At 42.0% G+C, this 17,080-nt stretch overlaps 1 protein-coding gene across 1 annotated transcript in view; it reads left to right on the top strand.

Annotated features, from left to right (window-relative positions):
- Positions 1 to 17,080, top strand: part of TENM4 (teneurin transmembrane protein 4) — a 543,700-nt gene that overhangs the window by 389,650 nt on the left and 136,970 nt on the right. The window contains exons 12-13 of the mRNA XM_006864983.1: positions 5,570 to 5,755; positions 16,152 to 16,178. Coding sequence (XP_006865045.1) covers positions 5,570 to 5,755; positions 16,152 to 16,178 — 213 coding nt within the window. The remainder of the gene's footprint in view (positions 1 to 5,569; positions 5,756 to 16,151; positions 16,179 to 17,080) is intronic.

Raw genomic sequence — 17,080 nt, forward strand, 5'->3', positions numbered from 1 at the left:
GGATCGGGCAGTGTTTCGTTCACCATGGGTGGGTACCCACTCTATGGCACCTAACAGCAACAACATCAACAACTAGAACAATAAAGATTAGAGGAACACCCCTTGGACTATTGCCCTAAGATACACTTTGAACTTGGAACTGAAGTTATTTCTAGAGGTCACCTTTTTGTCAAATGATAAACTGGTTTATAAAATAAACACTATCACCAATGAGTAGTGTCCTCCCTTAAACAATCAACTATCTGAGACCCAGTGATCAGCGTTTACCCAGAAACCAAGATGAGAAGCAAGAGAGGGAAAGGAAGCTAGATCAATGGGAACAGCAAACAGAATGGAAGTAATGAAAATGCGGACACATTGTGAGCATTGTAACCCACGACACAGAACACTATTTGTTTAAAAAGTGTTAGAAGGGAACCTAATTTGCTGTGCAAACTTTCACCTAAACAACAATAAAATATTATTTTACAAAAGGATTTCTTCCTGGCCACGGCCTTTTGGCATTTGCTCAGAAAGCTCTGATGTTGATTTCATGAAAGTTAACTGCCGTTTATCAAATACTTGCTTGCATTGGCTGTGTTGCCCAGCCCAGAATTTGTATCTAATCTTCTGATTTCAGTCTCGTTTTCTTGCCACTACATCATATTTCCTTTCTTATAAAAATGTGTGCATGTGTATGATTTATATCCTCTGCTACAGGCTATACTGGCATTCACATTAACTTATTTTATTCATTTAAATTTATAGCTGTCTGCCATGCTAGAATATAAACCCCTTGAGAACAGTAGGACCATGTATGTCAAAATCACTGGTGGGTACCCAGTAGGATTAGCACATAGTGGTCACTCAAGGAATTAAGCCAATGAGTATAATTCCTAAAGCAATCCTTAATAGTTATGGTGTTATCCCAAGTTTACAAATGAGGAAAAGAGATCTGTGGCCCAAATCTCACTGAGGACCAGTTATGTAATAGGCATATATGTTGTCAAAGCATATTCTTTAGCTTTATCCTATTTATTTTCCACCAACCACTGCTTCAATGTCAAGGTAGAATTGGGAAAGGCAAAAGGAAAGCAATTCCTTTTATTTAAAGTCAAAGAAATAAAATCAAGGTATATGAAAAATAATCTGATAAAGTAGCATCTTAGGTTTCTGCTCTTCCTCTCAAAGAAACCCATCTACAGAGAAGAACCTGAGTGATGAAAAGATCTGTTACCATCATTTGGTACCCCATAAACATCAAGGTCACCCCCATCCCATTCAGGCCCCTTCCATTAAATGACTTAACAGCTCAGGATGCAGCTTGTAAAGGACTTATGGAGGGGTGCCTAGCCATCAGACAATCCCAGTTTTGTTGCTGGAGATCATGTCTGGTATAGGCTAGTAAGGAAATGGAATGTTTGGATGGACAGCTCCACAGTCTGGCTGAGGAGTGCTAGACTGGGTGTCTGGGAAAATCTGAGTAAAGAAGATCTCATTTCATTACACATATAACCAGAGCTCTGACATGGATATAACAGAGGATAAGCAGAAGGGCCAGACATGGAGGGGATCTGCTGTTCCCTCAAAGGGGAGGCTGCTCATGCTGTGTAATTGTTCCTTGCCTGTTCTGAGGCTCAGTTTCCTTCTGTAAAGTGCCTGTTGCATATCGTTCTGAGAATTGTCAAAACAAGGAAAAGTCCCAGATGACCACATAACTTAAACTAATGTCCTCACCTAAAAGAAGGATCAGAGCCAGGTGGTCTCCTAGAATTTGGTAATAGTTCAATGAGAAAGTGTGTGTCAAGCGTGCTTTATAGCCCAAAGAAGATTTTCACACAAATTGGCTCATTGGATTTAACAACAATGCTGTGAGATTAGTGAAGTGAGAATTATTATCCCCATTTTACAGAAAGGGAATGTGGGGAATCAATGGATTACATAACATGCAATTTGCAGGTTATCCAACTAGTAAGTGTCATAGCCACTGTTCAATTCATAATACTGTTCAGAGATTCTTTTGCTTTTTTATTGTTTTTTGTCCATTACACATAGGTAAGAAGGTCTAGCAGTAACAGTCGCAGATTGGAAAATCTTTGGAATGTCAGTATCATCTTTATCTGAACTATGACCTGCTGGAGGGCAAAGATTGTATTTTTATCAACCTCTATAGGTCAAGCACCAGGCATAAGGAGCTCTGGTAGCATAGTGGTTACGAATCGGGCTGCCAACCTCAAGGTCAGCAGTTCGAAACTACCAACAGTTCCACAGGTGAAATGAGGCGCTCCCCTCCCATAAAGATTTACAGCCTCAGAAACTCTGTGCAGGATCACTATGAGTTGGAACCAACTCCATGGTACTAACCAACAACATAGGTCAAGCAACCAGGCATAGTCTCTGGCATACAGGAGGCATGTGTAGAGTAGGTATTGGAAGAAAAGAAATCAGTATGAAAGTATTAATACTTACTCTGTATCAGACACTAAAAATCACCTTCATAAGTGGATGCTGTCATCATTCTTGTTTTACAGAGGAGGAAAGTGAAGCTCAGAACAATTGAGTAAGTTGCCTAAGGTTATGCTGCTGGTATAACTAGGATTTGGAATCATGACTGACTGATTCCAAGCCTAAAACTCTTTCATATATACATTGCCTCCAGATTAAGTAATACATGAGTGAACTACCTCCTAGCTAAGTCCCACAGTCAGTGAAATGAGAGGAGCAGTCTGGCTCTTCTGCTCTTGTCCATTATGAATTCCACATCTCCGTTGTCTCGCTTGGTTCACACTTCAGTGGACAGAAGTGCTTGCTGTTTGCTGTTGAGTCTCATACCATAAATTGCCACCTGGAAAAAGTGCTGAGTAAACCCAAATAGGTAATCAGTGAACCGTCTCTCCCAATGTTTACAGGGACAAGTTCCAGACCTGACCTCAGGCCCAGCCTCCATTGTAAAAAGAAGTCATTGCCCTGTGGTAATGTACAGAAGAGATGGGAATTTCAGAGTCAGGGTCTAGGGAGGCCCGGAGCCTGGAGGTGGTTATTCTTTGTCTTGAGGAAAGTCTAAGGTGTTTTCTGTGTGAGTGAGAAGGGAAGAAAACCTGAACAACAGCATGGCTGGTGAGCTTGAACTGCTGACTTTGTGGTTCAAACCAACCATGCAGTCCAGTGCCTTGACCCAAATAGTGGGTTACAAGTCAGGCTGCTAACAAGGTCAGTGGTTTGAAACTACCAGCAGCTTTCCAGGAGAAAAGTGAAGCTTTATGCTCCCGTAAAGATTTATAGCCGTGAAAGCTCTACACAGGGTCACTATGAGACGGCACCGACTTCACAGCACACCACCACCACCGTAGCCCTAGGCACTCACTGATTTATTCATTCTCTAGCAAGTCGTAATTAAGATTTTTTCTGTGCCAAAGCCTATGCTGGCTACCAGGGGTGAAGGTGAGGAGAGGAATTATACCCAGCCCCTGTCCTAAGAACAATTTTAGGATTGTTCTTAGTCTGATGGTGAAACCAACACAGAAACAGAAAACCACTCCACCATGTAATATGGGAAAAGAAAGAATAAGGCAATGCCCACAGGTTTCCTCTGCAATAGTTGAGGATACCGATACCCAAAGAGGGGAAGTGACTTTACTAAGGTCACAGAGCTGAGGAATGGTTGATCAGGGATAGATGTCACAAACCTGGTCCTTAGACTTCCTTCTAAAGCTCACTGTCCTGGCCTTAATTTCAGAAACCTTTCAGGGGTTAGCGATGTTTGTCCTGCCTTTTTCTGTCCCCTACTTCACCAAGGGCAGCCTATAGCCCAGCTAGGTCAGCAGATGGCTGCTCAGAAGCAACAGCATTATTGCTCACACTCTTCAGATTAGGAAATCAAAGGATGTACCCAAGGTCATACAGCTCAGAAATTGCTGAGCCGGGGACCAAACCCAGGTTTCTTCCACTCATTTTACAGCAGAATTCATCCTTTGGACAGCTTAGAAATCTAGTATGTGGCTGCCAGCAGCACCTTCCTTCTGAGCAGTTCCTCTCATTGGCAATGGGGGCTTGCATAGAAGCACACCATAAAAAGTAATTGAGGGATACAAGGTTGATTTGAACTTCAGGGTGGTGGTTTAAACCCACAGCTAGCTGCTCCTTAGAAACCCTGTACAGGGTCGCTGTGAGTCAGAACAGACTCAGCAGCAATGAACACCAACAGTTGTTTTTAATTGTTTGGTTTTGTTTTTCAACTTCAAATCTTTTGACCATTGCCTTCTAGGTTGGGATAGAGGTCTGAGTCTCTGCATCCAATGTTTTCTTTCCCGTTTCAAAAGTGGTAGTAGTGGTGGTATGCCATCAAGTGAGTTCTGACTCATAGCGACCCTGGATAGGGTTTCTGAGGCTATAAATCTTTATAGGAGCAGAAAGCCTCATCTTTTTCCTGTGGAATTGCTGGTGGATCTGAACAGCAGCCACTATAGCTCCAGGCCTCCTTAGCGGCAACAGCAGCACCTTCTAAACCAGGAATGCAGCCTGAGGAAGAGTAATGGGTAGATACAATTTAGCATAGTTTTAGTTTTACTAAAGGAGAAGGAAAGACATGTACTTTGGAAGAAATAAAAGGTGTTGGCGTGGTCAAATGAGTTTGAAGAAAGTTAGGCCGTGAGATCTAAGACACAAGTCCTGTCTCCATCACAGCCCTGGCAGAGAGTAGCAGTGGACACATTTGCTCAGCCTGTTTCCTAAACTGCAGTTGTGTTTTGGAAGCTTTTACCACCTCTGCCTGCAGTAACCATGAAGCTGTTGCTGGCGGAGAGCCTGGTGAGCTTGTGAATCACGCCCTCTGTGTGTTCTGCGTGATCTCACAGACGGTTCTTTGTGAAGGGCTGGACAACTCTGCTCTGGTTATGAAGTGCCCGCTCCCTCCCCAACTGTTTGCTTTGGATCTGAAATTCCATTTAGATGGTGCTTGGAATTGTGCTGAAGGAGAAGTGAGCAAGAGGACAGTGAATAAACCCAGCAGAAGCACAGAACAAACGGCAGATTTTGGAGAATGCAGTCTCTCCATGGGCAGGGGAGCCTGGCAACCCTTCCACCCTCACTTCAATTAGAGTCAAAGCTGGACCACTTCACATGACCCAAGATTCGTAGCACTTGACTTGGCCATCAGGGACTCATCTTCACTTTCTTTTCACACATAACTGATTTTTAATTAAATGTGACTTTTCCTCACATCTGTTCAGAAGGCCAGTCCCCTTTGGAAGTGGCAAGCACAAAAGCGGGGACAGGCTGGCAAAAGGAAAAAGCAAATAGAGCCCTTCCATTCATCCTATTTTCGTGGGGAAATGGACTCTCAGAGCAGGATCTGCCCAGAGAATTGTTCTTGTCTGAGGGTCATTGTCCACGGAGATTAGTCTCCCAAGCCTCGGGAATCCCAATTGCTCACAGAAGCCTAGGTAGGTAGCCAAGTGTGACCCTTGTTCCAAACAATAACTTTCTCAACGTGTGTTTTCTCTCTCATCCCTCCCTGCCCTTCTGGCCTCTTCCCTCCCACCCTCCTCCCACTCTCCCTGGTTTCCTCCCTTCTCCTCCTCTCCCCCCACAGAGATCTGTGCTGCTGATTGTGGCGGCCATGGCGTCTGCGTGGGAGGCACCTGCCGATGTGAGGACGGCTGGATGGGTGCAGCCTGTGACCAGCGCGCCTGCCACCCTCGCTGTGCCGAACATGGGACCTGCCGCGATGGCAAATGCGAGTGCAGCCCAGGCTGGAACGGCGAGCACTGCACCATCGGTAGGGCACCTGAGGGAGGCAGGCCCAGGCACCGTCTCGGGTTTGCATGGTGCCTTTTCTGTCAGGGAACTCAGGGCCAAACCTGGCCTCCCACTGCATGCAGAAATAGAGCCAAAGGTCCTTTCATCTGGCAATATTATGACTGGCTTTTCCTAGATGTCAATTGGATTTAAACTCACAATTGGATATTTTCAATCTTTTCCTTCCCAATTTGCATTTCTCAGATCCAGTTAACTGGATAGCATGTCTAGTTTTTCACCCTAAAATGCAGTATAGCTTTGTGTTAAGGAACTGGAGTTAAGGATGAGGCAGATGACACTACCACTTACAAGTTGTGGGCAAGTCCCCTCACCTCGCTGAGCCTCAATTTCCTCACCTATAAGCTAAGTTTAAAAATGCATGTCAAAAGCTTAGTGCACAGTAGAATGTTCAGTAAATGTGGCCGTTGGCATTTGTATTCTATTTTTATTATCTGGATGGGTTAGCTCAGGCAAGGCTCTGAGATCTCTACTCGCAATGCCCACCTAGGCCAGAACTCTCAAGGAGGCCTGGAATCCTGGAGAAGGCTTCCCACAAGCCCAGAGGCTACATCTGCATCTCATTAGGCCTGGACTCCGCCCTCTCCTGTCCTCAGCTTCAGTCCTGTCTGCATTTGTCTCCTTTCCCCTCTCTTGGGAGCTCCTCAAAGCTGGCCCCTGCTGAAGCAGCACTGCTGGCTGCTTTAAAAACAAGCTGATAGCTCCCTTCTCTTCCTTCTGCCTTTCCTGCTGGTTTTGTTGATTTTAAACGCAGCCAGACGTTTTGCTTGGTTTATTATCTTGGAATGAGCACTCACCAGCAGCTCTTTATTGAATCAACTGGTTTGTTTGTGTGTATGTGTTTAGCTTTTCCCCCTTCCTTTTTTTTTTTTAATGAGGAATGTTCTGTGATCAGATGGTATGCAAATGGCTTCAGAAGGCAGGTTTCTGGGTGCATCACCCATCCTGAAAGTGACCTCCTGGGTCTTAACAAGAATAGGACAGAAGCCCCAAAGCTTTTTAGTGATAATAGAATTTTGAGCAAACTTAGTTATCACTTGTATTTTTATAGACTTCATTCCCTTTGTTTTACAACCTGATACTAAATTATAGTCCCTGCTCCAGCACTATTGCTTTATATTTATTACTGTTAGTACTAATAATAATGGCTTCCCTTTTTTTTTTTTGGAGTATTTGCAATGTGCTGAGTACTGTGCTAAGGACTTTGACTGAATGACTTCCTAGCAAGCCCCTTTTGAAAGAAGTACATCAGATTCCCTCTTTCTCAGGAACCTGAGGCTTATGGTCACATAGCTTTTAAGTGGTACAGCAGGAATTCGAACCTGGGTTTTCTGAGCCTCAGTAGGGAGCTCCTTGCTCTACAGTCCTTACACCACCGAATTCAGCTTTTCTCTGAGGCATTTGAGTAATATCCTTCCCAGGGGCTCTGTCCTGTTAATATGACTACACTATTTGCCTCACCCTATTTGCCTCAGCCACCCTCTTAAGCCACTCTGTAACCAGTTGCAGTCCTCCCTGCTTCTCCATAGCAGAATGCCCCACGTTGCTTTTCTGAGCATCAATTGTTTAATTAGGGATCATCCTATATTATGATTGCTGTAAGCTTGTGAATGGGATGTGAACCTATTCATCTGAGGTGTCCTTTTACTTAAACTCTGCTCTTCCCTCACCTTCAATTTTCCACATGACTGAGGACATTCCAGGCTTAAAAGGCACCCATTCCTATAAAACACACACACACACTTGCATGCACCAGTCCTGCTCCTTGGCAAAATCAAGAGAGAATGTGTTCTATTTTTTCTATCACCTGATTGCAGAGCCCTCCACTCACCTTACCAAGTTCTGAAAAGTCCATAAATGTCAGAGTTTTGTAAGATAAAAGCACCTCATGTGACCAGGGATTTAGAGAATTCTCCCAAAATCAAGTCACACATGATTCATTACAGAGCCTGTGGGCAGGCTATGCTGCCTCTAGTGTTTGGTAGATGTTCATCACCCTAGCTTTAAGAATATCCCTTGAATTTTGATACCAGGAAGTCAAGGCTTCCTTCTTCTCCCTCTCTGCTCACCCTGTTAGCACTCTTTCAGAACAAATTTCTCCTTGGAATTGCAGGTGTTTTTCCCCCTCCAGATAAGAAATACATCAAGGTAAATGTGCGTGATTCAAGAGCAAGGTTGACAGTCATAAATACCAGAAAAATTACATAGAACATTGAAGAAGTAATGGACTAGTCATAGTGGCTCAGATGAAAAGACTTTGGCTGGGAATTCTGGTAACTTTCATTGTGTGGTGAGCATTTCCTTTGCCCTTGTCTAATTTCCCTGCATGGCAACTTGTTCTTTGTGGGTCTCTGCCTGTGGCCAGCTGCATCCCCAGTGAGAAACCCAAGACCCTATTGCTAAAGGAACACTTTCATAACTTTGTCAGATGCAAATTAGGAAAACAATGGTGGGTGGCTTCTCTTTCTTGTTAGAATCTAAATAAGGAGAAAGCCCTTTTTAATCTTTGATGGTAATAAGAAGCAGTTTCTTACGTTTCCAGGGAACTGCACTCCCTGGAAAAAGAAAAAAATTGCTGATGGGAAAAGTTAGAAATTCAGTATTAAATTCTCACTTGGTATCAGTTGTTATGATTCTTCAGTAGGTTGTGATGGCACAGATAGTTCATATTCTGCAGTCCAGTTATTCCCCACATCAGAGGAAGGGCTGCTACTCATGACACTGATTCTGAGACCTCCCCGCAGTGGAAGCAGAGGAGAGGGGGGCCTGTTTATGTACACACTGCAGCCCTCCATAAACAGGAAAGAGTGACTTGATTACCCTACTGCTTGTAGAAAGAACTAAGGAATACGACAAATCTGGGCTCCTTATGGCCACGTCCCTAATGAAAGCATCTTTTTTTTAATTTTAACCCCAATAACATTTTCCAGAGCAGATTATTATAATAAGAATTTAAAATCCGTTTTTGGAGTCTTCAGTCCCACCTTTCTTTTATGGAAGGGACTTGATTTTTCACAGACTAGGTTGGTTTTCAGAATAAACATCTAGGGGAAATTGACAGTGGGATCCTCTTTAATGACACTATTTTTGTCAAACACCAAGAATGTCTCACTTTGAGTTTAAATTCCTTCTGTTAGAACTTACCTATATTTTCGCATCTCCAGGGAAAAAAATGTAGGCAGAAGCACCTTGGGTAAACCACATACATGGTTGCTTGAGGCTTCAGTTTCTACCTCCTTGAGTCACAGAAGGGGTAGCTGGGTGGCAGAACACCGGCCTCTCCTCCACACATCACAGAGCTGCACAACATCCTCCTGGAACTCAGTCATCTACACCTAAAAATAGTCCAGGGGGATAAAAGGAGGGTAGTCTTCATTTTTATTATCATGAACTCATCACTGATAGTCATTCTTGCACATACAGAACCCAGTTATTCTAGTCCAGAAGGTAAGATGGATTGATTTGTGTCCGTTTCAAACAATCCCAAGAGTCATCCAAGCCCGTATTTTTGTATGACTTTTCCGGGAATTTTATGGATCTCTGAAGTCTGGGACTTAACCTCAGATTTCTTTAGCAGAAGCTAAAAAAAAAAAAAATCCCAATTGATTTTAAAAAGGTGTTTAATTCTTTCCGATTTCTTTCAAAACTCTGCTAACATTTTAGTCACTTCAGTGCTCCTTTCTATAAAGTCTCAAAACATGTGTGGAAAATGCCAGCTTGTGATTACATCTGTAAAATTCCACCCTTGACCCCAAAGCTGTGATTGTTCAAGATTCCAGATATACAGCGTATTTACTAGCCATCAGGAGAGCTGCTCAATCACATAAATCCCAATTCTTAAACAAAAGCATCCTTTGGGAGCAAAGATCAAAATAATGCTCTGATGATGCAATTACTTGAGTGATCAAAGCCAGACTTCGTGATGAAGAGAAGAAATTATATATATATATAAAAAAAAAAAGACCACAAAATCTTCTGGAGTATGTTGTCCACTTTTGAATGATAACACTCGGGTTTCCTTTTTGACATCATCCAATTTTTAACAGAGAACTCACAGATCACGCATGAGGTATCAGAGCCCATGTAATGAACCTATGTTATCCCTGCTCAAAAGCATTCTCTCCTAGCAGGACTTGTGACCTGGCAGGACAAATGCTGAACAAGGAGAAAGAGAAAATGTGCAGGGATTTACTACCTAAATCATCTGAGCAACAAAGTTTGATTTGCTGGTGTTTCTAGGCAATATCAACCCACACATGGTCAGGATGGAAAATGAAAGGAAAGTTATTGGGCCTTGTGAATTTCCTTCACTGATCCTTCTTCATCCACCTCCCAAAGAGACAAGATGAGTAATGCATCCAGCATCTTAACAGGAACATCTCTTTGGTGGTTTATCATTCATCTGAAAGAAGTTCAGATAATTAGAACTACCACAAGCATCACTTGCTATAATAATCTTTTTTAATCTGGCCTAAAGTGTACTAAAGGAGCTCTGGTAGCGTAGTGGTTACGAATCGGGCTGCGAACCTTAAGGTCAGCGGTTCAAAACTACCAGCTGCTCCGCGGGAGAAAGATGAGGCTTTCTACTCCCGTAAAGATTTACACCCTCGGAAACCCTGTACAGGGTCGCTATGGGTCGGAACCGACTCGACAGCACTTAACAACAACAACAAAGTGTACTAATGGTGCAACTACTACAGAGGCAACCAAAGCGCCTGAAGGAGACCTGGTAGGACAATCGTTAAAGCACTTAGCTACCAAGCAAGAGATCAGTAGTTTGAACCCACCAGCCACTTCATGAAAGAAAGATGTGGCAGTCTGCTTTCATCAAGGTCTACAGCTTTGAAAGCCCTGTGGAGCTGTTATGTCCTGTGCTGTAGGGTAATCATGAATCAGAATTGACTTGGCAGCAATGGGTGGGAGATTCCTGGTGAATGCAAATGAAAAGCCACTTACTGTATTCTGTATAATTTCTGATAGGGGTCCTCCAAAACCTCTTGGGATTATCTTAAGAAAAGCTGTTGGAAACTTATGTTGGTACGGGCAAGTCTAGGAAAGAAGTTTCCATGATGGAAAGCATAGAGCTCTGACCAGAGGATCAACCTTATACCAAAGCCTCAGAGTTTGTATTTAAAACGTTTTATGCCACCAATATCTCCAGCTTTTCACGTAATGACAAGAGTACAGTAGACTCATAAGAAATATTTACCTAGTGTTGAAATACTAAGCACTGCCCGTAAGTAAAGATGACTGCCCCCTACACATGGCAGTTTATTACACTGTGGTGACTTGTGTGCTGCTCTGCTGCTGGAAGCTCTCCCATTGGTGATACAGACACCAACAGGGTCACTCATGGTGGACAGGTTTCAGCAGAGCTTCCAGACTAAGTGCAAAGAAGGAAGAAGCAACAGGCAGTCTGTTATTGAGGGATAAACTCCTGAAAATCTTATGAATAGCAGCAAAACATTGTCTGGTATAGTGCTGAAAGAGGAGACCCCTCACATTAGAAGGCACTCAAAATACAACTGAGGAAGAACTGTCTCCCCCTAAGTAGAGTCCGTCTTAATGACATTGATGGAACAAAGCTTTCTGGACTTTCATTTGTTGATAGAGCACAACTCAAAATGAGAAGAAACACCTGCAAACATCCATTAGTCATCGGAATGTGGACTGCGTACAGTATGAATCTTGGAAAATTTGTTGTTAAATGCCATCAAATCAGTTCCAAACCATAGCTACCCTGTATAGGGCTTCCGAGGAGCAGCTGGTAGGTTTGAACTGCTGACCTTGTGGTTCATAGTCTAGTGCTCATCCTATAGTGCCACACCAAGAGTCTAACCAAGAATCATATACCCAGAAAAACTGCCCTTCAAATGTGACAATGAAATTAGGACATTCCCAGGTAAACAGAAATTAAAAGAATTTATGAAAATCAGACCAACCTTACAAAAGATACGAATGGGAGTTCTTTGACTAGAGAGCGAATAACAGTAGACAACACCCTGAGATTAACAGACATGACAATATCACCCAGAACTCAATCTAGATATGTTGTTCTTGAATACCATTAAGTCGGTTCTGACTCATAGCGACCCAGTGTGGGGTTTTCGAGGAGCAGATGGTGAGTTTGAACTGCCGACCTCGTGATTATCAGTTCATTTCTTATCCTACAATGCCATATCAGGACTCCCAATTTAGATATAGAAGTAAATCAAACCTACAAGACTAAAAATAGGGAACCAGAGGTATCAGTTTGCAACAACAGCAGCAGCAAAACACAAAGTAAAAAGAATAATGTAATTGCAGAACTTCCAAATAAAGAAGAAATCAAGTAGATTTAAAAAATAATAATAAACCTAAATGTAACCCTAAATCCTTGACAACTTTAATCTTTTCTCCACTTGAGACCAAGCCTTACCCTTACCCCTAACACTAATCCTAGTACTAACACTAAATGATGTTCTAGGCCTAGCCTAGACCTAGCCATAGTCCTTAACCCTAACCCAATCCCTTACTCTCCTACACACACACCCAAAATAAAAATGTTTTCATCAAGTACAACCCCTAAAAAAAAAAAAATTGATAATTATCAGTGATTGGAATGCAAAAGTTGGAAACAAAGAAAAAAGATCAAAACGCAAAAAATAACACCGGGGAGAGAAAAAACACAGGAGAGAACAGAAGAAAAGAGTTGCAAAACCCACGACACCTCCACAGAAAAAACACCTGTTTCAAAAAAAAAGAGAGGGAGAATACACACAGAGATCACAACAGAAAAAGTACGCAGTAATCAAATTGACTACATTTGTGAGAAGAAACAATGATGGAGACGCTCAATATCATCAGCCAAACAAGGGCAGGGGCTGACTGTGGAACAGACCATCTTTTGCTCATATTCAAGATCAGGCTAAATTTGAAGAAAATTAAAACAAGTCCACAAGAATCAAAATACAGCCTGAATTTAGAGAACATCTTAAGAAAGGATTTGATACGTTGAGCACTAAAACCAATGGAGTCATGGAATGACATAAAAAAAATCATGCTTGAAGAAAGCAAAAGGTCACAGAAAAGACAAGAAAGAAAAGACCAAAGTGGATATCAGAAGATACTCTGAAACTTGCTCCTGCACATAGAGAAATTGGATTATATTAAGAAGAATGTGGCATCAGGATTAAAGGAATACTCTTTAAGAACCTGTGGTATGCAGATGATACAACATTGCTTGTTAAAAGTGAAGAGGGCTTGAAATACCAATGAATATCAAAGACCACAGCTTGTAGTATGGGATTATAATTCAATGTAAAGAAAACAAAAATCCTCACAATTGGACCAATAAAAACATCATGATTAGTAGAGAAAAGATTGAAGTTGTCAAGGATTTCTTTGTACTTGGATCCACAATCAATGTTCATAGAAGCTGCAATCAAGAAATCAAAAGACGTTTGCACTGGAAGATCTCTTTAGTGTTAAAAAGCAAAGGTAACACTTTGAGGACCAAGGTACACCTGAATCCAAGAAATGGCATTTCCAGTCACCTGAGATGCATGTGAAAGGTGGACAATGAATAAGGAAGACCGTAGAAGAAATGATGCATTTAATTGGGGTGCTGGCTGAGAATATTGAAAGTACCATGGACTACAAGAAGAGTAAACAAATCTGTCTTAGAAAAAGTACAGCCAAAATGCTCTTTAGAAGTGAATCAAGAGTTGAGGTTTTAAATAAGCACTCTTGTCTCCTGAAAACCCACCATGTTGATTGCAGTCTGCACATGCCTCAAGCTCTCCCATTGGTTGGTCTTTCTACCTTGGGCCTGAATAACTAGTATGCATTATTTTTTAAAGGTATTGAAATTGTGTTTATATTTAACCAATTTTTTGCTTTAGTATACTTCTTGAAAATGAAATAGCATTAGAAAAGAGAGAGCTTTCTAAAATTAGCCCCAGGGTTTGGAGAGACTATCCAATAGATTTGATATAATCCTCATGATCACCAGAGCCTTGAGACCACTATTAAGTTTAAAGACAATCAAAGAAGATTTCCTTGCCAGAGAACTCTCTCAAAGTGTTTGTTGCTTGATGGTGTGACCATTTGGATCCTGATGATGGTGTCTCATCCAACCTAGTCGTCCTTGCCAACCCTGTGATAGAAATCTAGGCTCGCACCATCTTTTATTTAGCTGAGTTTGGAGTTGTTACAAGAATTTATGATTATGGCTATCCAAAAACCTGTGCAGATCTGAAAGCTAAAAACATCATTCAGTCCAACTAAGCCAGGAAGATCCTATGTGCTATTGCTTTTAGATGACATATCCCTGGAGATGATGTCTAAGAAATCTCAGACCACTTTGCAAAATGAGATAAATAACCTTGACTAAGACTAAAATCACAGATGAAACAAGAATCATAGAAGACTGTCCCTTAGCCAGACATTTCCCTAGGCTGTTCTTCATGTGGGCTGCCCCTAATTTTTCATTCTTTTTTTTATTCCACAGGTTTATTTATATATTCCTGCATAGTAAGTCACTCTCCTTCACTTTTCCCTTTCTTATATCCTGCTGTTTGCATGCAGGACCACTCAAAAGTCTCACTTCCCAATGATCCATTTGGCTGAGCATTCTCCACAAGCATATTTCGTCTTGAGGCAGACACCATATGATACCCAAACTAAGAACAAGGCCTCTCATGAAGCAGACTTTTGAGGCAAATATATATTGATGAACAACAACAGAGGTTTGAAAAAATAAAACATATATTTTTTCTGAAAAGAATAAGAATGTTCATACAGGTTATAGAACTCTAGGGCTTTCATATGAGGCCACACCACTGCAACCCAGTCTTCTTTTATGGCCTTCTGATTCATGTGTGAAATGAAGTTGAGAATGGGTCTAGCCTGCCAGAAGACATCAGACCCTTCAGGAGATTGCTGACTGTCTAGTGTTTATGGGAGCACATGGGAGAACTGTAGGCAGAGGGTAAAAGGGAAGGAAGTGTCTCAAACAGCTATGTCTTCAGCCTAGTTGGGGAAGGTGAAAAGCATTGCATATTTAAACTGAGAGCGATGAACATGTCTGCCCTATTTTAAACACATATCCACATTATACACTCAATTCAAACAAAGTCCACTGCAATGGAGTAGATTCTGATTCATAGAAACCCTCTGTAGAAGAGAGTGGAACTATACCTGTGGGTTTCTGCAGCTGTGAATCTTTACCCTGGTGTGGCACTGTAGGACACATACTGGACTGGTAACCCCAAGGTCGGCAGTTCAAACCCACCAGCTGCTCTCAGAAACCCTATGCTATGATTCGGAGCCCATTTGATATCACAAACCACAACCACAACAGATCTTCATAGGAGCAGACAGCCTCATCTTTCTCCCATGGAGTGGCTGGAGGGCTTGAGCCACCATCTTTTCAGTCAGCAGCCTGATGCTTAGCCCTCATTGCCAACAGGCTCCTTTATATAAACACACAGTAGGATTTATTTCAGAGCAGCGTTTGACATACAGCCTCACAAATAAGCAAAACCTTAGATTGACGACTAATTCAGTGCTTGGACATGAGCCCCTCCATTGAAAACCAACCTATCCATCCTGGTTTCTTTTATGTTAATGAGCATTAGAAGTAGTCAGGTGTTCTTTTTCTTTTCCTTGGTTTTTATAGTTACATCCATTGAGGGGCACCATGCATTCTGTGTAAGATGCACAGAAGATGAATGCATCTTACTTACAACACCAAGCCCTCTGCATTCAAGGATACATGAGCATACCTGTACATAGAAAAGTCAAGAATGGCCATTGGAAAACCTAGCAGTATATTTGGTCAAAGATCTCAAGAGAACCAGCTTTACCAAGTGCTTATCAGAAATGATTGACATTTTTCATATTGCTATATTCCTGCTTCTTGAGACCTTTTCTCAGGCAGGATGCACTTGGTCTTGGCACAATTCTTTCCTATAAAGCGAGGGACGATATTGTCCTCAGAAACACACAGGGGCAAATTCTGGTTTTCCATAAAACTGAACCAAACCTGATAGAGCAGGAGTGTGGCCATGTTTGCAGCTACCCATCCCCCTCTTTCTTCTGTTTTCCTTATCCATATGTCTTCTTGTTTATACGATCACATATTCAAATTCCTGAATGAGTTGAAGTGCCCCTTAACTCTTCATGGAGAATGTGCTTGCTCTCCCTCCTTCTCTCTTGTGTTGTCCTGTCTCTAGTTTTATTTGCCTCACTATGACAGAGGTCTGCCCCAAGCGTGGAGACATCCCCTTGGTTTCCTTAGCACCTGGCATGGTTATGTGACAGGCAGTATTGCCCTCATTAATCCTACTTAAATGTCCTGTCTTTTATCTCCCAAGCTCACTATCTGGATAGGGTAGTTAAAGGTATGGTCTTCCTTCCTCTATTTTCCTGTTGTCTTTGTGTATGTGTTTGTGTGTGAGCATATAATAAGAAATGTATATATAGAAATGTATATACACCCATAGCATGGTATCTAGACTCTGTCGTGTCCCCAGGTTTGTCAAAGTTTCCACTGCCCAAAGGAGGCAGGATTTTGATCACCAGGTGGTTGCTTCACCTTGAGTGTTACTGTCTACCATCTGGTGCTCAGATCTGTGTGACATTACCATTGTGCCATTACTCTTCCCTCCCACTCACACACATACACCCCTCACCCTTCTCACCCCACCTCATGTCACCTTGCCCACCACTATGATCCCTGATTCATCAGAATTAAGGTGCTAAGATCCAGGGTGTGTAGTCTGAGAGAGAAAGAGCCCCCAGAGCAAACCAAGAAATCTTAGTAACTCTATCCTATTAGGATTGTCTTTGTTCAACAACTATTATCTGAACATTTACCATATGCTAGCTACTCTGCCAGGTTCTGGAGACATAAGTAGGGAAAGAAAAAAAAAAATAGACCCTGACCTCAGAGAGCATGTGAGCTGCATTTTTTTCTTCCCTTTTCAGAGAACACCTGTGTTTGGTAAGTTTTATCTTTGAAGAATATTCCCTAAAGGCAAAGTAATTTCTTCCATTTAAAACATTTTACATTCATTTAATTAGGTGGTGCTTTTTCCAAACATACCTCGTTGCACTATGAATAATTCTGTAAATGATCAGATATGTGCTCTTTTAAAAGACTCTTAAACTCCCCAAGAAGAAATGTCATGTTCTGTTCAGCTTTTTGGCCCCAATATAGTGCCTGGAAAAAATATATCCATGTATTCTCAGTGGTTCAGGAGCACGCTGGGTGGCACAAAATATATCCATGTATTCTCAGTGG

Source organism: Chrysochloris asiatica, unplaced genomic scaffold, assembly GCF_000296735.1.
Source record: "Chrysochloris asiatica unplaced genomic scaffold, ChrAsi1.0 scaffold00074, whole genome shotgun sequence".
Lineage (NCBI taxonomy): Eukaryota > Metazoa > Chordata > Mammalia > Afrosoricida > Chrysochloridae > Chrysochloris > Chrysochloris asiatica.